Source organism: Mustela putorius, unplaced genomic scaffold (genome assembly GCF_011764305.1).
Source record: "Mustela putorius furo isolate JIRA1106 unplaced genomic scaffold, ASM1176430v1.1 tig00000721_pilon_pilon_pilon, whole genome shotgun sequence".
Lineage (NCBI taxonomy): Eukaryota > Metazoa > Chordata > Mammalia > Carnivora > Mustelidae > Mustela > Mustela putorius.
The window spans coordinates 336,044-359,076 of NW_025421456.1; the positions used below are offsets into that span (position 1 = coordinate 336,044).

The 23,033-nt window shown below is 38.1% G+C and overlaps 1 protein-coding gene across 4 annotated transcripts in view; it reads right to left on the minus strand.

The window, feature by feature from the left end:
- The window catches only part of PDE5A (phosphodiesterase 5A), a 149,912-nt gene that overhangs the window by 103,418 nt on the left and 23,461 nt on the right, over positions 1 to 23,033 (minus strand). For all 4 annotated transcript variants that reach the window (XM_004747992.3, XM_004747994.3, XM_004747993.3 and 1 more), the window contains exon 3: positions 13,493 to 13,582. In XM_004747992.3, the coding sequence (XP_004748049.1) occupies positions 13,493 to 13,582 (90 nt within the window). The remainder of the gene's footprint in view (positions 1 to 13,492; positions 13,583 to 23,033) is intronic.

Below are 23,033 nucleotides of genomic sequence, written 5' to 3' on the forward strand. Positions count from 1 at the left end.
AGTAAAATAACATGGCCAAAAAAGAGAGCTAATTGTTTTGATCCCCAGAAACCAATACTTTCTGTTGCATGTTTTACTTTAGAGAATATCACAACTCTCCTCTGTCAGATCTATCTAAAAAGCCTAGAATGTATTCTAAATTCTTCCTTCTGTTGATTTTTCCATTATATCAATCCCTCCACCTTCTAAACAGATGTGTAACAAATCCACTTCTTGTCTTCTCTGCCTCAGCCTGGGTCCTCTTCTAGCCTTGATTACTGCAAAAGCTTCCTTACCAACTTCCCTGCTTCTGGATACAGTACTTTCTCCATGTATGGACAAATATGGAAATTATTTACTTAGCAAAATCTATCAAGTGTCAAATTATGTGGCTTTGAGTCATATATTAAACAAAAAAAACCCTGTCTATCCTTAAAGCTGTGGCCATACAGATCTTTCGATAACAGCAAATATTTCCTGAACTAAAAAAAAAAAATTCCACACTCCCTCTGCATGACCCTGGAGGGCTCTTCACGATCTCGCCTCTGCTTGCCTGCATAGCTTCATCTCCAGGCTCTTCCCTCCTTCCAGCTTACACTCAAACACTGTGCCAAAGGACCACACACATTCCTTCTGCTTTTGATTCATGAGTAGACTTGAAAAACAATGGTGCAGAGAGAGAGTAAGGACGCCAGTGAGTGTTTCCTGTAGGTATTTGGAGCAAAACATTTAAATTACGTACAGTGATCTCATGTAGACTAGCATTTGTGACATAACATTTCAGAAGCCTCTTCATGTCTCAATCACTTGCCACAGCGGAAGAAGCAAGCATCTTCCTTGTTTCTCCTCAGTCTTCCTTTTTTTTTAAATTTTCTGCTTCCTTTCTTCCCTTTAACTTATACCAGCTGGGCACAGTATACATACCAACCCTCCACCTTTGTTTAAACCCAGCCTATGTCGCTTCTGGTAATTCATGTCACTTTTTTAGTACATGAAAAGCTGAGAAATAATCATTTTAATTAATGAGCAGAATTCCTTGTTTATCCTCTGGCCAGTTTTAAGGAAGGAGAATAAAGCATCAAAGTACATCTAGTACTGCTGGTGGTTTCAAAATATCTCCTCAAATTCTTTGATACTTCTCTCTTCAAGAGGTGGAGCCTAATCCCGCCCACCAACCTTGAGTCTGGGCTGGCTTGATGCCTGGCTTCTAGAGAACAGAATACCATGAAATGAAGGTGAACGGCTTTGGACGTTTGGTCAGACAAGGTACTGGTGCTTCTACCTTGCTCACTCTCGGCCACATGGTGAGGAAACTGAGCGCCTTGTGGAGAGGCCCATTTAGTGAGGAACTGAGCCCTCTGGCTAACAACCACGTGAGTGAGCCCCCTGGGAAGTAGGTACTCAAGCATGAGTCAAAACCCCTGCCTAGATGCCTAGTGTCACCCCCTGCAGGGAGCCTAGGCCAGAACCACTCAGCAGGAATGTCTGAGCCACACAAACTGAGAGAATATATGTTGGTGTTCAAAATCACTAAGCTTAGGGCAATTTGTCATGTTGAATAAGACCATAAGTACAATACTGATGATCATGAAATAATATGCAATCATCAAATAGATCTGGGATTCTAAATCTAGGTTACTTTCACTTTATTTCATTGCTATGAAGTAATGCAAAAAAGAAAAATACGATTCAAAATTTTTATAAGATCATCTCTTGCTCCTTTTTTTTTAAAGATTTTATTTATTTATTTGACAGACAGATCACAAGTAGGCAGAGAGGCAGGCAGAGAGAGAGGAGGAAGCAGGCTCCCTGCTGAACAGAGAGCCCGACTTGGGACTCGATCCCAGGACCTGAGATCATGAGCTGAGCCAAAGGCATAGGCTTCACTCACTGAGCTACCCAGGCGTCCCTCTTGCTCTTTTTTTAAAAAAAAAAAATTTATTCATTTATCTGAGAGAAAGAGAGAGAGCAAGCATATGAGTTTGGGGTGGGGGAAAGGGCAGAGAGACAAGGAGACTCCCCGCTGAGCAGGGAGCCAGACACTCAATAGCTTAATCACAGGGTCCCAGGAACAGGACCTGAGTTGGAAGCAGGTGCTTAGAAGACTGAGCCACCCAGGCACCCCTGCTCTTTGTTTTTTAAATCTTCTTAAATATAATAAATAAATAAATAAATAAATAAAAGTTTAAAAAAAAGTTCTTGAGCCTGGAATATTTATTTCCATTCTCTGGTAGAAGTAAGTAAAGATTTTTAGATGAGGATTTAAGAAGGAATACAGAGTACTTTAACAGTTTACATAAAGCATTTTACCTAAGTGACTTGGCTCTTAAAAAGTGAACACAGATGTGTGCACCTCTATCTATTGAGAGTAGGAATGTCATTGACAACACCTTAATACTTTAAAAGTACATGAAGAAAATGAAAATCATTTAATAATTAAAGACCCCTCCAAGGGCCTAATTATGTAGTTCTGGGTTAGATATCCTACAAAAAAACTGTTTATGCCATCAACAGATGAATGGATCAAGAAGATGTGGTATATATACACAATGGAATACTATGCAGCCATCAAAAGAAATGAAATCTTGCCATTTGCAACAACATGGATGGAACTAGAGCGTATCATGCTTAGCGAAATAAGTCAAGCAGAGAAAGACAACTATCATATGATCTCCCTGATATGAGGAAGTGGTGATGCAACATGGAGGCTTAAGTGGGTAGAAGAATAAATGAAACAAGATGGGATTGGGAGGGAGACAAACCATAAGTGACTCTTAATCTCACAAAACAAACTGAGGGTTGCCGGGGGGAGGGGGTTTGGGAGAAGGGGGTGGGATTATGGACATTGGGGAGGGTATGTGATTTGGTGTGTGCTGTGAAGTGTGTAAACCTGGTGATTCACAGACCTGTACCCCTGGGGATAAAAATATATGTTTATAAAAAATTAAAAAAAAAAAAAAAAAAAAAACTGTTTATGCTTATCCGCAACTTGTTCCAGACCTCTAATATTCATTATTCAGGGCCTACATGAAACTTCTCAAAATTAAATTTATAAATGGTTACATTAAAAATGTAATGCATTCCAACAAGTGCTGAAATAGTTATTCCAAAATTACCAGTGAAGATAAACTTTATATTGAATAAAACATAACCTTCAGTCTGGACTAAATTTTCTGTCCATTAAAGGTAAGATTTGGAGAAATACAGCCTATGGTGAATGTAATCATCAGCCTCAAGCCCTCATTCACCCTTTCTTCTCCTGGGTCAGCAGCGTGGCCTTAGGGATTTAACCTATTAGCACTGGAGTTTTCATTGGCTGCTGTTAACAAATGTTTTTTTCCTTAGGGAAGTGGTTACCATCTTCTTTGAAAAATATACTTATTTAAAGGGCAGTGTGGAAAAGCAAAGAGAAGAGATCATCACCATCATGACATCAAGTCCAGAACAAACGGAAACTTTGTGGACTACTTTTGTTTTGTTTCTAAAAACAAAGCTACAAGAAAGAGTATCGCAGGGGAATAAGAGCAATGAACACTTCTAATTTTTTTTTTTTAACCATGAAACTAGCCAATTCTTTAAGACTAAAATAGATTGAAATCAACTGACAATCTGCAATTCAACTCCGCTTCTTTTTGTAGCTGCATTTTCATCTAGCTTGATTTAGAACTGAAGGATTATGCATAAAGCAATGATGTTTATCTGTTTCAAGCTTATTTGTCAAATTTAAGACCCAGTCGACACAGTGAGCACGAGATCACTGGCAAGCATCTACTCCGCCTCAGCCCCCTCATTAAAGCATGTATGTGCCTCCCTTAAGTCTCTGGGATAAACAGCAAGAATCTGCCAAATGAGACCATAGCGTGTATCTTTCCTCTGTAACTTCTTGAGCTCTCAAAATCCAGTCTTTTCCTTCAAATTAGTGAGTTGAATAATGAACTCATTTAATATCTGTCTTTTACCATGTACTAATAGTTAATGTGTGGTGTACAAGATCTACATCTAGAAGTTGAAAAAAAAATTCCAGCGAGTATCTTCTTTGCTTCATTTTTTTAAATATCCTCACTGCCTACACCAGGGTTCTATGTACTGCAGTGACTTAATAGTTACTTGTTCAAACAAGAGAATTCAGAGGGGGAAAAAAATGAGATTACTTTAAAACAAGCAAAGAAGGCCATATAACTTAAATTCTAGAAAAAATTATGTTTGCAATTTATTACACATCTGATTCCATTGCTTTATTTTGTGATTTTTAATATGCATTAAATTTCTTTGATTCATCAAAGTACTTATAAAAACTCATGAAGATTAGGTTTTTAAATATTTTTAGATTCAGTTTGTCTTTTTTTTTTTTTAACAATTTATTTATTTTAGAGAGACAGCATATGTGCATGCATAGTGTGCATACAAGGAAGCTGGGGGAGGGGCAGAGGGCTAGGAAGAGAGAGCATCTCAAGCAGACCCTGAGCTGAGGGTGAAGCCTTGACATAGGGCTCAATCTCAGGACACTGAGACCATGACCCACCCTGAAATCTAGAGTCAGATGCTTAACGGACTGAGCCATCCAAGTGTCCTAAGATTTTCAGGTGTTTTTCTTTCTTTCTTTCTTTCTTTTTTTTAATTAAAGAAGATATAAATTTCGATAGCTAAAATGCTCCTTTATCACACTGGAAAAAAGTTATCATGTATCCTCTATTATAACTTATATCCACATTGGAGAGTTATGGGTACATCATCAAGTATGATAAAAATCAAGATGCTAAAATTAAAAAAAGAGGAGAAAAAAATCTGATTCCAAATTAGATTTCTACTGAGTAACTAGAGTTGACACACAACCAAGAGCCCAGCCTGAAAGACATTAGTGGATGGGGTGCCTGGGTGGCTCCATCGGTTAAGTTCTGCCTTCAGCTCAGGTCATTATCCTAGGGTCCTGGGATCAAGCCCCCAAGTTGGGATCATTGTTTAGTGAGGAATCTGCTTCTCCCTCCTCCCTCTGCTCCTATCCCTACTACTGCTTTCTCTTTCCCTCTCTCTGTCTCTCATTCACTCTCCCTCAAATAAATTAAATAAAATCTTAAAAAAAAGGAGAGAGAGACATTATTGGATATAACCTCCAGCACAGATCAGTAAGAAATTTTCAAAGAACTCACATTACTTCGAAATAATGCCTTCTACTTCACTGGTGTAATGCCTATTAATACAAAAGAACATATATCTCTACCATGTCATAATGAACAAATACTTCAGGGGAGGGCAGTGTTTCAGAAATAGGTCATCTGTGTTAGAAAGAGTTGCGCTTCCCTGCACTTCTTTACTAAACATAAAAGAATTGTCTCATTACAGAAATAACTAATGCCAAGTGACAAAAATAAAAACTGGTCCAAGTGTCCAGGTCCCAAAAATGCAGCATTAAGTATGAAAGAAACTTGACAGCAGCCCTAGAAACTCATACTTTGCTGCAGCTTTTCTCATAATGCTTCATGTGCATATCATCGTTCTCTGGAGCACACTGGCCCAGATTAATATGAAACACGCTCCTGTAACTCTTTTATCCCTGGCGAAAATTTCCTCCTGTTTACTGGACAGACTCCTCTTAGGATACTATAGAGGATGTGACTCTGATCCCTCTTTCTCTAACTTTAAAAAAAAAAAATTTTTTTAAATTAAAAGAGTCTGTCTGCAGAATGGTTTAAACACTTATCATTAAAAGTCATCAGAACACAGGCAACAGAACACTCCTTGTTTTCACCCTCAAATCCTGCCTCCATATGGAGCTATGCTAGATACATCAATGTATATCTCTCTCCTGCTTCCCCTGCTTGTGTACACACACACTCTCTGTCTCCCCTCTCTCTCTCTCTCTCTTTAAAAAAAAAAAAAAATCAGTATATTTCCCACCACCTCCTTCAGCCACCAAATAACTTAACTGCAGGGGGAAAAAAGTGGATACAGACAGCAGAATTTTAAGAAACCATTCTTCCCCCATTAATACACTATAGCCAGATTGCCTAGTTTGTGTTGTTGTTGTTGAACATAGTCAACAACATAGTTGGCCTACAATATTAGTTTCAGGTGCACAACATAGTGTTTTGACAATTACATATGTTATGAAATGCTTACCACAGCAAATGTACTCACCCTCTGTCACCATACATAGTTATTACAATATTGCTGACTACATTCCCTATGCTATATTTTTCATCCCTGTATCTTATTTATTTTTTAACTGGAAGTTTGTACTTCCTAATCCATATCACCTGTTTCACCTGCTCCTATCTTCCTCCGCTCTGGCAACTACCAGTTTGTTCTCTGTATTTATTTCTGATTTTTTTGTTTCCTTATTTTTTTCCTAGATTCCACATATAAGTGAAATCAGATGGTACTTGTTTTTTTCTGTCTGACTTCTTTCACTTAGAGTTTCCCTAGATTTGAATCTCAGCTTTGCCAGTTTTTAGTTACGTGCCTTTGGATGAGTTTCCTAAATGTTCTGTTTCCTCACCTATTAAGTAGGAACAAATAATGACTACCTGCTATGGATTCTAGGAAGATTAAATGAAGTAATATATGCCAGGTCCTTAGAATAGTTTCCATGGGACAGCAGTTATTTCCAAGGTCCTACCCCACTGTCTTCAAACCACTCTAATACACAGCCTGGGCTGGATCTCTTCTCTCCCTTGACCCTTCCTCTTCTTGTCTTCATTTATTTTTCTCTAGCCAACAGCTCTTTAGCCTTTCCAAAATAAATTATTTTAGCCTCCTCAAGCTTCTCCAGTATTTTTCCCCCCGGACTTTTCCCACTAACCCCATTCTCTTGGAAGGAAGCAGGAGAGAGAAAGATTGTCAAAACTTACTCACTATGATTCTTTTCAAAAATTTCTGCCACAGAACTTTAACAGTATCTATGATTCTTACTCCTAAAAAGGCACTGCTGTATCCATTACACTTAAGATTACAACATCAATGAAAAGAACTCCTGAAATTTTTTAATTAGTTGGGATATTGAACAGGAAGAAGATACAAATGAGATTATATGTTTCACTGAATCTTAAAAATCTTCCTCAATTTCCTGGACTATGTTATATTTCAGACTTTAGCATTCAATATTCAGCTTTCCCACTCAAGCAGCTTTCCAGAGTCAGTGCCTATGTCTTAACGGGTCATTCAAAAGTACCAGGACATTTTTAAACTGCCAGTGAAATAAACTGTTTATCGATTGTTCATAAGATCACACTTCATTTTAGGTTCCCTGGTAGTTAGATGGAATTGGTATTAGTTTACTCAGTAACACAAAGGGAAGGCACCAAATTCATTCTGCCTCATTTATAAGCAAAACAATGCAAATCATTTTTCTCTTTAAGCTGAAAGTTGGAGGATAACAGATCAGCTAAATCGGGGACTGCACTCATTATCACTTGAGCCTCGCTGGTTGGTTATCGTATGGTTCTGATGATCTCTTCATGTAATTTTATCATCCCTTATCTCTCAGAAAAGTTCTCTTAGTTCTATGTCTCCTTTTAAAAAAGTAACATTTATTATAAACACAAAATGGGTAAAAGACCTCAACATGAAGCAGGAATCTATCTCTAGATAGATATCATATCTCCTCTATGTTCTAGGAGAACATAGGCAGTAACTTCTTCGACACTGGCCATAGCAACTTGTTTTAAGACATGTCTCCAAAGGCAAAGGAAACAAAAGTGAAAATAAACTTTTGGATCCTTATCAAGATCAAAAGACTCTACACAGCAAAGGAAACAGTCAACAAAACAGAGTCAACCTACGGTATGGGAGAAGATATTCACAAGTGACACTACAGACAAAGGGCTGATATATAAGATCTATAAAGAACTCCTCAAACTCAACACACACAAAAAAGATAATCATGTCAAAAAATGGGCAGAAGACATAAACAGACACTTCTCCAATGAAGACATACAAATGGCTAACAGACACATGAAAAAATGTTCATCATCATTAGCCATCAGGGAGATTCAAATCAAAACCACATGGAGATACCACCTTACATCAGTTAGAATGGCCAAAATTAACAAGTCAGGAAACAACAAGTGTTGGAGAGGATGTGGAGAAAGGGGAACCCTCTTACACCGTTGGTGGGAATGCAAGTTGGTGCAGCCACTTTGGAAAACAGTGTGGAGATTCCTTAAGAAATTAAAAATAGAGATACCCTATGACCCTGTAATTGCACTACTGGGTATTTACCCAAAGATACAGGTGTAGTGAAAAGAAGGGTCATATGTACCCCAGTGTTCATAGCAGCAAAGTCCACAATTGCCAAACTGCAGAAAGAGCCAAGCCCTTCAACAGATGAATGGATAAAGAATGTATGGTCTGTATATACAATGGAATATTGTATTCAGAAAGGATAAATACCCAACTTTTGTATCAACATGGATGGAACTGGAGGACATTATGTTGAGTAAAATAAGTCAAGCAGAGAAAGTCAATTATCATATGGTTTCACTCATTTGTGGAGCATAAGGAATAACACGGAGGACATTAGGAGAAGGAAAGAAAAAGTGAATTGGGGTAAATCGGAGGGAGAGATGAAGCATAAGAGACTGTAGACTTTGAGAAACAAACTGAGGGTTTTGGAGGGGAGAGGGTGGGGGGATCGGTGAGCCTCGTGGTGGGTATTATGGAGGGCACGTATTACATGGAGCACTGGGTGTGATGCATAAACAATGAATCTTGGAACACTGAAAAAAATAAAAAAATAAAAAGTAAAACAACAACAACAAAATCATTTATTGATCACTTTTAGTATGCTAGGAACTATGGTAAACCTTCAGCATACAGGAAAGCCTCTGTCCTTCACAACAAGGTAGGTCCTTTCATAACACCCAGTTTGCAGATGAGAAAACTGAAAATGGAAGGGATTAACCAATTCCATCCTGGCTACTTATTAAGTAAGTGGTGAAGATGGGATTCAAGCCCAGAGCAAGCAGTCTTAGCAACTGTTTCCAAAAAGCCTTACTTATTTCATTTCAATTTAAAAAGTTTTGTGAGGGATGCCTGGGTGGCTCAGTTGGTTGGACGACTGCCTTCGGCTCAGGTCATGATCCTGGAGTCCCGGGATCGAGTCCTGCATCGGGCTCCCAGCTCCGTGGGGAGTCTGCTTCTCCCTCTGACCTTCTCCTAGCTCATGCTCTCTCTCACTGTCTCTCTCAAATAAATAAATAAATCTTTAAAAAAATAAATAAATAAAAATAAAAAGTTTTGTGAGAAAAAAAGTTTTGTGAGAAAAAAAGAGTGTGTCTGTATGTACTCTATACTTACAAAAGTAAACACTGTCTTGGGTTTGTCTACATAGCTATAAATTTTAAAATAATTCTGGAAGTCATATATTGCAACTTCTCAGTTGCCTTTGTTCTTCGTTAGCCAAATAACTTTTTTCTTTTCTTTTTTTTTTCTTTTTAACAACAGCAGAGTAGGTCTATTCTTCTGTTTCTCTTCATTCCTTGTCTCTGAAGAAAATACTCAGAGGAAATAATCATGAACTGAGTGGTGCCAGTGTTGGGGGCAGAGGGGGGAGCAGGTGGGAGAAGGCTGAAAATGAGGAATCAGCAAGGCCTCCCATCAGGGATGTGCCTAAGTCTCCAGGGAAGTTACTGAGGCTTCTTTGTCCCATGAAATGCTTGGTGTGAATGAATTTGTGGGGAGACCGGTGAAGAGCCCTGGTTTCCTAGTCAGTCATTAGAGGGTGAAGAGGAGATAGCAGGAGGATGCAGGAACATGGAGGCAGGCCTACCAAGGATTCTCAGGCACCCAGTAGGAATCTTAGGGGGAGTGCTGGACAATCACAATCTGGGGCCTGCAGCTGGACCCATTGTCATCAGATCTAGAAGTGAGCTGACAGCCATTGGCTGAGAGTGGGGTTATATATTCATGTAATCAAATACAAATCATCCTAGGAGTTCCTGGGTGGTTCAGTCAGTTAAGCATTTGCCTTCATCTCAGGTCAGGATCCCAGGGTTCTGGATCAAGCCCCGAGTCTGGCTCCTTGCTTAGTGGGGGAGCCTACTTTTCCCTCTCCCTCTGCCCCTCACCCCTGCTCATGCTCTCTCTCTGTCTCAAATAAAAGAAAACAAAACAACAAATTCAAATCATCCCTACTAAAACAGCTAAAAGTTTTAAAAACCAGTAACACCTTGGCAACATGCCAAGGAGTTGAAGCACTGAAATTCTCATATTACTGGTAAGAATGCATATGGTGCAGCCACTTTGAGAAAGTCTTTGAAGCTTCTTATAAAATTAAACACCAACTATATGACTTAGCAATTCACCTCTTGTCTATTTACCCAAAAGAAATGGAAGCGTTGTGTCCACACAAAGACCTGTATGCAAACTCTGACGGTGGCTTCTTTCAGAACAGTGGCTTGTTTCATAAAACCGGAAGCAACTCAAGTATCTATCAACTGACGAATGGATGATCAAAATGGTATATTCCCACCAGGGAATCAATCCCTTGCCAATAAGAAGGAACAAATGATTGACACATGCAACCACATGGATGAATCTCACAAATGTACAAAGGGGAAGAACCCAGACACAAGACTACCTACAACAGGATTCCGTTTACATGACATTCTAGAAAAGCAGAAAGAACAGAGACAAAAACAGACTGGTGAGGGGCACCTGGGTGGCTCAGTGGGTTAAGCCTCTGCTTTCGGCTTGGGTCATGGTCTCAGGGTCCTGGGATAGAGCCCCGCATCGGGCTCCTCGCTCAGCGGGAAGCCTGCTTCCCTCTCTCTCTCTGCCTGACTCTCTACCACTTGTGGATATCTCTCTCTGTCAAATAAATAAATAAAAATATTTATAAAAAAAAAAACAACAACAGACTGGTGATTGTCAGGGGTCCGGGTTGAGGGAGGGCGAGGACCTCCACAGCTAGGGGTACACGGAAATATCTGAGGTGACAGAAATGTTTTGTATCTTGATTACAGTGGTGGTTACATGACAGATGCGTGCACGTCTGTCAGAACACACTTAAAATGGGTGAATTTTCTCGTGTTAAATTATACTTCAACACAGTTGGGGCTGTTGTTGCTTGTTTAATTTAAATCATCCTCTCAGGTCATCATACACAAACACATATGTGCTGCGGTCACTCTTACAGGAGGAGAATCCCACGCACTTCATCCTGGTGATTTTGTTGCACATTCTCACGGGTTCCCCCGGGCCCCAGTTTCTATTTAGAAAGAGACGTTTAATTAGAGCGTGACTCAACCTGGCCTCTTGGCCACTATAAGGCTGTTTTGTGGGCCACAATGTTACCATATACTTAACTAACTGGAATCTAAACGCTCTCTTCTCAAGTGCACAGAATCACAGCCTATGGTTTGTACTGAGGGCTCTCAGATAATACAGGCAGGCTAGTCAAATTTAATTTCAGAGGAGCAAAAAATAATTTTTAGCATAACTATGCCCCCAGTATTGCATGGGGCATGCTTTTTATTTGTTTTATCTGGCAAACTCATCATTAACCCATGTATGGCCTTTTCTATTTTAATTATTCATCCACCTAATTAATGAACCAATTAAATTAATCAATCTCATAATCATGTTTTAACTGCAGGTATTTTTAGTGACTTTAACTCTAACTTTCCTCTTAAAAAAACATGTAGTGGCATGCCTGGGTGCTCAGTAGGTAAGTGTCTGCCTTTGGAGCAGGTCAGGATCCCAGGGTCCTGGGGTCAAGCCCTGCATTGGGCTCCCTGCTCCACAGGGAGTCTGCTTCTCCCTCTCCTACTCCCCCAGCTTGTATTCCTCCCTCGCTGTGTCTCTCTCTGTCAAATAAATAAATAAAATCTTAAAAAACAAAACAAAACCATGTAGCAACTCCAAGGCACTGAGAATTTATTTTAGACTACTGAGAAATGACTAGTTTAGGATCCTGTTAGTCAAATTGTGATCTGCAGACTTGAGGTGTCAGCATCAACTTAGTGTTTGTTAGAAAAGAATCTCTGGTCCCACCTGCAGCTATGGAATTCAGAAACTACATCTGAACAAAATCCCCACGGGATTCATGTGCACATTAATGTTTTAGGTGCACTGATTTAGAAAGCTGTGTTTTAGGAAAATTCCCAGGACATCTAGCAGGTTGGATGGAGAGAAACTGGCTACAAGTAGAGAAGCCTCTTACGAGAATATTTTTAAAGTTCAAGCATAACTACAATATCTGAATTATGGCAGTAGGTAAGAAAGGAAAGGAACTGAAGTGAGAAAAACTCTCAATGGGAAAAAAATCAATGGGACTTGGAAAAGGACTGGATGGAGGAGAGAAAGGAAAGATGTCAGAATGTGAATATAAGTCAAGTAGATTCATCAAAGAGCTTCTAGTATCTTTAGGAGTGGTTCTGTGGTTCTGGAACCTGGCTGCGTGCTGTAATCACCTGGGAGCTTTAAAATACTGATGCCTGAGTCCCAGGTCCAGAGACTCTGATTTAAAGTGAAGCCTGGCATTAAAATTTCTAAATAGTTTCCAGGTGATTCTAATGAGCAGCCAAGGTTGAGATCCCCCAGTACGGGTGCTTTCAATCTATTTGTTTTCAGTTAGAGTAGTGATTTTTTCAACCTGGCAACCCTTCAGAATTATTTGGAGAGCTTTAAAAATATATCAATGTCTATATCCTGCTCTTAGAGATTCAGATTTAAATGGTAATATATCAGAAGTTCCTCAGTTGATTGTAACCGGCAGCCAGAGTTGAGAGCATTTAACTGAAAGATATAATTTGATTGATAATTTATTAACTATTTTTTTTAACTAACTATTAATAAAAAGGGAATTCAGTGCTAACAGAATCCAAAATTCTAGTTAGGTGAAATATAAGCCCAAGCATTTTATTTTCTTGTTATAATTTCACAGTGAAACTTACTTGGAATTAGCCACAATTTTCATGTTTTCAAAACCTCATTTTGAATTGCCCCAAATATCAGCTGATAACCATTAAAATTGAATGACCATTTATGAAATGAGCATTATTCAGACACTTCCAATATAATATGAAATAGATTCCAACCACAACCACAGTTTTTCATCTTAGGATAAAATAAGGTCCTAGGTGGTGATGAAGGTGAGGAGGTAAGGAAATAAAATGTCTAAAATGTATTTCTTTTTTTTCTTTTCTTTTACAGAGGGAAAGATCACAAGTAGGCAGAGAGAGAGGGGGAAGCAGGCTCTCCGCTCAGCAGGGATGCTGAGGCAGATGCAGGGCTTGATCCCAGGACCCTGAGGCCATGACCTGAGCTGAAGGCAGCGGCTTAATCCACTGAGCCACCCAGGCGCCCCTGAAATGTATTTCTAAGTCAACGTAAAGTCTCTATCAAGATTCAGCCTTATCTAAATAATAAAAAAAGAAAAAAGCAAGCAGAATATTTAAGCACTTTGTAGTTAACTTGTCCCTATAGTATTATTTCATAAGTATGCAAAGTAAAACTTTTTTTTCAAAAAGAGAATGTTTTCAAATGACCTTTATAAAACGGAAAATTGGCTTACCTCTTCCCTGTGATTCTTAATTGGCATACAAAGAATACTCTGTGTCTTGTAGCCTGTAATTTGGTCAACTTCTGCATTGAACCGAGGATCCTAGTAAAGAGAAAGAAATTCAATTTAATGACTGATCTGTTCAAAGATTGATTTGATTTTTCTGATTTATAAGATTAGAAAAATCTAACCTTCGATTTACCTTATTGCTCTGAATGACAATTTTATCATTGGAAAGACATCATATCATGTAAACAAATCATCTTTGACAAAGATAAATTTACGTTTTTTAGTTGCTAGTGTTCGTGAGAAACAAAAAAATACAGACTCAAAATATGTTCAGAAATAAAGGAAATTCAAAATATTAACCAATTTAGACGGCACTCCTTAAATTCATGGAAAAGTGGCAACTCTCCACCACTATAATACAATTTGCCTATTCCCATCTCACTGTCTGATTCTTCTGTGCCATCCAAAGGAAAGCATCTCTGCTGTGAAATTTTTCCTGTAAAACCTACCACTCCAAAACAACCTGCCTAACACTAACTTTACTTCCCTCATAATGGTTGCTTATATATTCCCTCAGTATTCTGTTCTTCTATCCCAAGTGTTTGTAAGAATTTAAAATAATTTCATGTATATATGTGCATAAAAATTTTAAATATTTTCATGTATATATGTGCATTAAAATAAAACAAAACTGCATGGCCTCAATCAGACCGTAAACAACTCCTTAATCTTTGTACTTTTTTTCCCTTTCACAAAGTACGTCATGCATATCCAATAATCACAAAGGACTTCTGAAAGTTGTAAAGGTTCTAATGTGGGTTGAAGAAAGAAAGATACAGGCTATTTTCCCTTGAACTTTAGATTGAGAAGATTAAAGTTAGGTTGTAAATTCCAGGAAGGTTTTTTTTTTGGTTCCTCACCGTATTCCCAATACAACCACAAGAACTCAAAAGCATTTGTTAAATAAATGAAGGAATTCATTAACAAATGATATCATAGTCATCAGATGTGATCATTTTTAGCTTATTAGAGTTTAAAACAAACACTGTAGGTAAGAAGGAAAACATGCTAGAGGAAATGGACAGATACTACTATATGCAATAACATTAGAATGGAAACAAACATACCAGAACATGAACATTTAAAGGAGTGTTGTTCCCCTCAAAGCAAAAGCCTTGGGAAGTTTACATACTCGACCTAATAATAGCAACACTGCTCTAAAAACTCTGTTTTTGGAATTCCCTTCAGAGAATATGGAATAGCCACACTGGAAAACCCTCATCTTTGAAGGTCATTTATTTATTTTTTAATTAGTTCAAAGTCACACAAGGCCAAAGCTGTGAATGAAGTAAATGATTACAGTAGATTCCATCAACTGGGGTCAGAAATGGTGCCAATTTTCCAAGGAGAGCCATACTTGGCATTAAAGAAAATTTCGAAAGGGAAGTTATAAAATGGCAGAAAATCAGTATAAATATTTTATATTATTAATAAATACTACTGCATTTTCCTTTTTTTCTTGCAAACATGCTCAAAGTTATATTGAAATACAGAGAAAATGTTGGCTGAATAAATTTTTAAAAATTGTTCTAAAATAACATACTAAAAAGGCAGACAGGACACTGGTATTGATGAATTAAAGAAGTAAAACGATTATTAACTTATATAGTGGATTATTCTACAAGCTAATAATCAAAACATGAATAAAAATGCATCCTCAGAAATTATTTTGTTAATGAATATTTGAATTACAAACCAATTTATAAAGAAGAGGACTTAACTATCTAATCAAAGCAATAGAGTTTAACAAACTGAAATTAATAGGGCTTTCACAGCTTTGGGGCATATTGGGCATTTAAAATCAACAGCAGCCCTGGATTCCATTTCATTGAAGGAGTGGGAGTAATGCATGTTTCAAATTCACTTTAGGTGAATTCTGGCATCTCAAAGAATTTTCCTAACAATGCACTCAGTGCAAAGGCAATATAGAAAACTTTTAACCCCTTTAGGTCCAGGAAACACCAAAGAAAAAATGGAGCAGTACTACTACTGTGATTATTCCTTTCACTATTTATGAGAACATGACAGTGTAAAAAACAAAAACAAAAACAAAAACATAAGCCTTGGAAGTTCACTTGATGAAATAAAGCAATTGGTACCAGATTTGCCCCCCTACTGAAAACTGTAAGACTAGACCAAATATACAAGACAACTAAATCACAGACCATGAAAAAGGGAAATAGGACAACCGCTCTGGCTTTCTTCCTGGGACCATTTTTCTGCTGGCAAGAAGGCAGGCAGTACCCAAGTGTAGCAAGGCTTCCAAATGGAATTGAAAGGAATTCAGAGCTTCTAAAGTGGCTAATATTTGCAAGGAAAAATAACTAATAAGAAAGCTACATTGGGGGATTAGAGGGAGAGATAAAAGGAGTGGTAAAAGACTCAGTGACTACTCACTTCAGACATAGTCACTTAGAGACTTAGTGACTTAGAGAACTAGCTAAAAATCATGTATTGAAGGCTGAAAGCAGAATGGTGCTTTCAATTAGATAAAGGTTTTGAGACACTGGAGTTCCAGCTCAGCCATTCCACCTCAAGCATTCAGTTGAGACACAGAAAAGCCAATCCTTAGGAGTAAGAAACATTCCCTAGATTTGGATGCATTCCCTAAGACTGAGTTCAAACTAAAATGGATCCACCCCAACAATAACACCAAGCCTGACAGGGCAAAAAGTAACTGCACTGCCTGGAAGAACAAATGTCAGCTCCATTTAAAAAAAGATGACTATGATCCAAATATCTTGCAAGAAAACATGTACAATGTCCAGCATATGATCAAAACTCACAACATGTGAAGAAAACAGGAAACTGTAACCCACAGTGAGGAGAAAAAATAGTCAAAAGAGAATGACCCCAAGATGATTCAGATGTTGGAATTAAGAGACAAGGACTTTAAACACAGTATTATAAATGTTCTTAAGGACTTACGGAAAATGCGGTAATAATGAATAGATGGGAAACTGTAAAAAACAAAACAGTTATTTTAAAAAACCCAAATGGATGGGCGCCTGGGTGGCTCAGTGGGTTAAGCCGCTGCCTTCGGCTCAGGTCATGATCTCAGGGTCCTGGGATCGAGTCCTGCATCAGGCTCTCTGCTCAGCAGGGAGCCTGCTTCCTCCTCTCTCTCTCTCTGCCTGCCTCTCTGCCTACTTGTGATCTCTCTGTCAAATAAATAAAATCTTAAAAAAAAAAAAAACCCCAACTGGAAACTCTAGAGCTGAAAAGTACAATGTCTAAAATGAAAAGTTCATTGATGGTTTAACAGCACATTAGAAACAATGGAAGAAAATGTCAGTGAACCTGAAGACAGATCAACAGGAAATATTTAATCAGAAAGACTGAAGGGGAAAAATACACCTGTAAAAATTAGCAGCACCTTGGGTATTTTCTGGGACAATATCAAGTGGTCTAACATATATATAATTGGAGTGCCAAAGAGAAAAAAGAGAATCGAATGGAAAAATACTTAAAGACATAGACCAAAATTTCCCCAAAGTTAGTGAAAACCTTATAGTATGAAATGATACATAGCAAGAAACATGTAAGGTGAAAATACAAAGGATAGCTGACTTCTCATGAGAAAAAGGAAGACCAAAAAATGTAGGAAAACTCTTTTAAAATGTTGAAAGAAAATTACCATTAAGTGAGAACTGTCTATCCAGTGAAAATATCCTTCAAGAATATAAGCAAAAGAAAGGCATTTTCAGATAAACTAAAACTGAATTTGTCACCACAGGTCTGTACTACAAGAAATGTTAATGGAAATTGTAAAGCCTGAAGGAAAAGCTAACAGAATGTGCACAAAGGAGTAAAGAGCTTGGAACTTGGCTTAAACATATGCACAAAGATTAAGGAAGCTTGGGTCTTTATTTTTGGAGAAGGAACAACCCAACAGAAAAAGAAAAAATAAAACTAAAATACACCTTGAGGTGTTAGATTGAAATTGGAAGTATCAGTAAGATTTCACTGTTATTAACATAGGAAACTGTTATTAATATAGGTAGTAGATATAAAAATAAATAAAATATAGACATGTGTATTTATATATTTTATTCCTAGTCCTGTCTACTGACATATGGGCAGCAACAAACACATACCAGAAGCAATGAATGCATCTAGTGCTCACATCTTAGCTTCTATCTTGGTTACCATTCCCTCTAATGAAAGGAACCAGAGTTTCCTGGGAAAAAGTATGATTCTAGGGCTAAAAGGGGGAAAGTATAAATTGAGCATGGAACATATTGTTAATCCAGTTAGAACTTTCCGCCTACAAGGAAGCAAGAAAGCCCAGAGTGACAACGACATATCAAAAAGACACAGGAAGCTGGCCAATTCAATATAATTTGAGAATGTGAATAAATAAAGATAAAAACAGATCATAACTCATTATACAAAATAAAAATCCATGAGCCCACAGTGCTACTAATGAGTAAATGAATGAATGAATGAATCAAGAAGGTAAGTTCTTCTTCACATGAGAATGGCAACTAAAAACATAGAAGGTATGATGGAGTTAGAGGATCAGGGACACTAAAACTGGTAAATGTAGGTTCATGAAGAATAGAATATTTACACAATATCAAAGTATCTCACCATAAGATATTTATTGATTACAATAGGAAAACTATAACTTTATAGTGGAGAAACCTAGTGGACAATACTAACCAAGTTTTCAGAATTAACATCAACAACACTGGGGTAAACTAACTTCACATGCCATACTTCCTATTAACATATGCTGAGAAGACTATGGGCATTTAATAAATTATATATTTAGTCTTTGTCCCAGGTTCCTGGCGCAGAGCTCCTAAAACCCTCATAATTCCCTGAGAAACAGGAAAGTCTTTTGATAGTCATAGTAAGCCCCTTTCAACCATACCTGATTTCATACTAATAAGATGAATCATAGGGATGTGGACCCCAGGTGGCTTCCAGATGGGGACTGGCTACCAGAAAAACCAAACAACTTATTAGAGGGTTAGAACTTTGAGCCCTACCCCTAACCTCCAAAGAAGGGAGAGGGGGCTGGAGATTGAAATTAATCACCAATGGCCAATGGATTTAATCAATAATGCCTACATAATGAAGCCTTGATTAAAATAAGAACAACAACAACTACAACAACAACAACTCAGAACAATGAGGTTTGGAGGAGTGTCTGGATTGCTAAAGGTATCTATGTGCTGAGATGGTGGTGCACCCCCTGGAAAGGGCATGGAATTACTGTGTCCCCCCACTTCCCATTCCTTGCCCTAATGCATGTCTTCCATTTAGGTGTTCCTGAATTGTATCCATTATAATAAAATTGTAATTGTAAATATGGTGCTTCCTTAGGCTCCTGGGTAGCTCAGTTGGTTAAGCCTCTGCCTTTGCCTCAGGTCATGATCCCAGCGTCCTGGGACTGAGTCCTGAATCAGGCTCCCTGATCAGCAAGGAGTCTGCTTCTCCTTCTGCCTCTCCCCGGCTTGTGTTCACCTGCTCACTCACTCTCTCTCTCACAAAAATAAACAAACAAACAAACAAACAAATAAAATGCAGTGCTTCCTTTGAGTTCTGTGAGTCATTCAAGCAAATTATTGAACCCAAGTGGGGAAATCACCTAATTTGTAGATGGACATAAATATGTGAGTAGCCAGAGGACCCTGTTTGTGGTTGGTATCTGAACTGGGAACTGGGGACAATCTAGTGGGACTGAGTCTTCACTCTGTGGAGTTTGTGCTAATGGGTAGCAGTAGAGTATCAGAAGCTAGTTACTAGATGCTACTACTAGCATCAGAATTGAATTGGATTATAGGACACCCAGCTGGTGTTGACGAAGAGGAGAAATGACTGTTCTAGAAAATCAAAAAAGGTCTCAACACTGACATCTGTGGTATTTCTGTCCAAAGTACCTAACTTGAATCTCATCAAAATGCAGTCTACAAAAATAGCCTGTACTCTCAAAATATACATCAAGAATGATAAAGAAACACTGAGAAATTATTCCAGATTTAAAGGACATTAAAGAGACAAGGAAAGCATGTACATTACATAATTTGGGATTAGATCCTTGATCAGAGGGAAAAAAAGAACTGTAAAGAATATGAGTGGGACAATTGACTAAATTTGACTATGGACTAGTAGGTAACAGCATTGTATCATAAAAACTTTCTGATTTTGAAAAATGTACTATTATTGTATAAATGGATATTGTTAGAAAATATTTACTGAATTATAATTAGTAAAAATGTTTCCAACTTACTAAGTGGTTCAGAAAAACAGTATGCATAAGGGCACCTGGATGGCTCAGTGGGTTGAGTGACAAACTCTTGATTTTGGCTCAGGTCATGATCTCAGGCTCATGAGATTGAGCCCCTCTTTGGGCTCCACAACCAGCATGGAGTCAGCTTAAGATTCTCTCTCTCTCTCTCTCTCACTCTGCCTCTGCCCCTTCCCCTGCTCATGCTCCGTCTCTTAATAATAAATAAAATCTTAAAAAAGAGAAAAATAGTATGCATGTATTACTGACATGCATTGTATATAGAAGAAGAAAACGATAAAGCAAATGGGGCAAAACATAAACACCTGGAGAATCTGCATAAAGTATATATGAAGTTTTTTTAAGTCTTACAACTTTTCCTTAAGTTTGAAATTATATAAAAATCAAAATAACAGAAAGCAATACAGTATTCTTCCCGATTTATAGGCTAGTTTTCTTCCACAGAGTGGCATTTAATACGGTCCCTAAAGATTATTAGAACACTGAACAAAGATATAGCAGTTCCCAAACTATGTTCCCTGGGGCACAATTAGATCATGACAGATTAATAGATTTATCAAGATTAAAACAATTGCTAGTGTTACTTCTTTCTCCTAAAATTCATTTTGGACATCATTTTATTCATAGGAAATCCATTTGAGAGAGCTCATTTTTTTTTAGTAAAAAAAATTTTGACAAAGTGAGACATGCAAAACGAGAGATGATAGGGACTGATTTATCTAGATAAGGAATACAAAAGGAGGAAGGAAGTCATCAGGGTGGGAAGAATAGTAGCTACATGGTAAAGGCTGCATTAATGGCAATGAGACCCTTCCCTAAAACTCTGCAAGTCTTCTCCCTAGTCTTCCGTTTCCTAAGGAAACAGAACAGGAGCCCACGTTTTGCATCTCAGTTGACTTGGGACAGAGAGGAGTGTTTTGATCACATAAATCCTTTGAAAGGAAATCTTGGGGAATCTCAAGGCTTCCGTAGGACATGAAACTAGGTGTTCAAGGCAATCTGTGATGGTCAGTTTTAAGTGTCAACTTGACTAAGCAAAGGAATACCCAAATAGGTGGTAAAACATTATTGCAGGTATGTATGTAAGGATATCTCCAGAAGAGATTAGCATTTGAATCAATAAACTGAACAAACATCTTCACCAAGCAGGTTGGCATCATCTAAATCACTGAGGGCCTGAACAGAACAAAAAGGCAAAGGAAGGACAAATTCACTCTCTGCTTAAGTTAAAACATCTACCTTCTTTTGCTCACCTGCCCTCCAATGAGGTTCCTGGCTCTCAGGCTTTTGGACTTAACACTGGCTGCCTAATTCTTAGACCTTCAGACTCTAAATTACACCATGAGCTTTCCTGGTTATCCAGCTTGCAAGCAACAGGCAGATTGTAGAACTTCCATACCTCCATAATCGAGTGAGCTAACCTCTGTAATAATCCTCTTCATATAAATATGTATGTATATGTACTCATATACATACATATCTACAGATTGTTATATCTATATATATTTCTCTAAAGAACCCTAATACACAATCCATTCTAGATACTGGATAGTATCTATTTTCACATATAAGGAGAACACCAAATACATTTATACAGTTGTTCTGATCATTATGTGTTAATATCTTATTATCAATAAATGCTGTGCCACATTCAAGAAAGTTACACGAATCATGAATGATGGGCTGATGCAGGAGGAGATGCTGTGCAATTTAGGCAGCAAACACCCTCTCATTGATATTTGTGGTCTGACTGAGAATCACGGGTTTAAGCTGTGGATCTTGTTTTATACTTTAAATATACTAATGTGCTATCTTATTAGTAATAAAATAGCTCAATTCTCAAATGTATATCATTCTGTCATAAAGTTTTAAAAAAATGAATCAAATGTTGACCACTTCTTACAAATGACTTATCTATGAGACTGCTATGTATTTTTAGCTTCAAACTGAACTCGATTATATTTCACGACCACCTCATGGTTTTCCATTGCTACACTGCAACTTTTCAAGGGTTCTGTGGTCAAACAGGCTTTAAGAAATACTGCTGTCAGGTGTTATTTTTACAGATGTATGTTTAAAGAGGTAGGATTCAGAAGACAGAATGCATTTTCCTATCTGACTTCTCAAGAAACCATGAGACACAATTCTTATTATTCGAATTATGGGTGGGGCTGAATAATGAATTATCCATTAGCCAACTCACTTCCACTGTCAACACAGATGCAAACTGTATGTCACAGGTCAGCTCCACACCTTAAGAATGAAATTTCTGGGACACGAATGACTTTTGCTAAGGCCCCTGGAAACATGGATGAAGGCTGCCGAGGGTGAAGAGGCACCATGAAGAATCCACAGGCTAAGAGGCTTCACCCTGGAAGCACTGCAAATCAAGGACATGGGCCTTTTTCTGACCGTAGCATAAGAATTAAGTCATTACTAACCGAAACAAAAATCACACTGTCCAAACTTTGAAAATGGTAAGCATATTCAGCCAAAATGCACATAAGTGAAGAAATTCTCAGAGTTGCAGAAACTTGTAGAACCACACAGACAAATGAAGGCTTTCTCAGCAAAGCTGAAGCATATTTATGGTCCTACTGTACTTGGGACTATAGTGCCATTGAAAAGCGGAAACCCAGCTGTCACCTAGGACAGGAAGGGAATTCTGCAAATTTGGCAGCAATCCTTCAGCTGTGTCCTTAATACCACTGTTGTAGTCCGCTACGGTGTGGCGTTACTACAGAGCTCACAGAAGTCATGGAGATAGCTCCATGAAGAATCAAAATGAAATAGACTGCTCGTATACAGGGGATTCTGAAAAATATCTCATGATTTCACCTACCTAAACTATCATATCTCAGTATTACTCCCTAGTGACCATATTTATTCTCCCACATCTAAACCCTCAGTCATCCTCGACTCCTCCTTCCCCATTTCCATCTGCTAGTGGCTGCCAACTCTGGCAGATTCCACTTCTTCACTGGAAATCCATTCCCTTCTTTTGCTCCTTAAGACCAGTGTCCTGGTTCAGGTCCTCATTTCCTCACACCATTAAGTAATTTATCCTCCTGGTATCCAGTATTTTTCATTTTATGAACACTGTACAATTCATCATGCTTAATCAGTCTGAATCATATCAATTCCCCTTTGAAACCATCTTCAATTATTCCTCATGGCTTTGGACCACACACATACCCCTCAGCCTGGCATTCAAGGCTCCAGTAA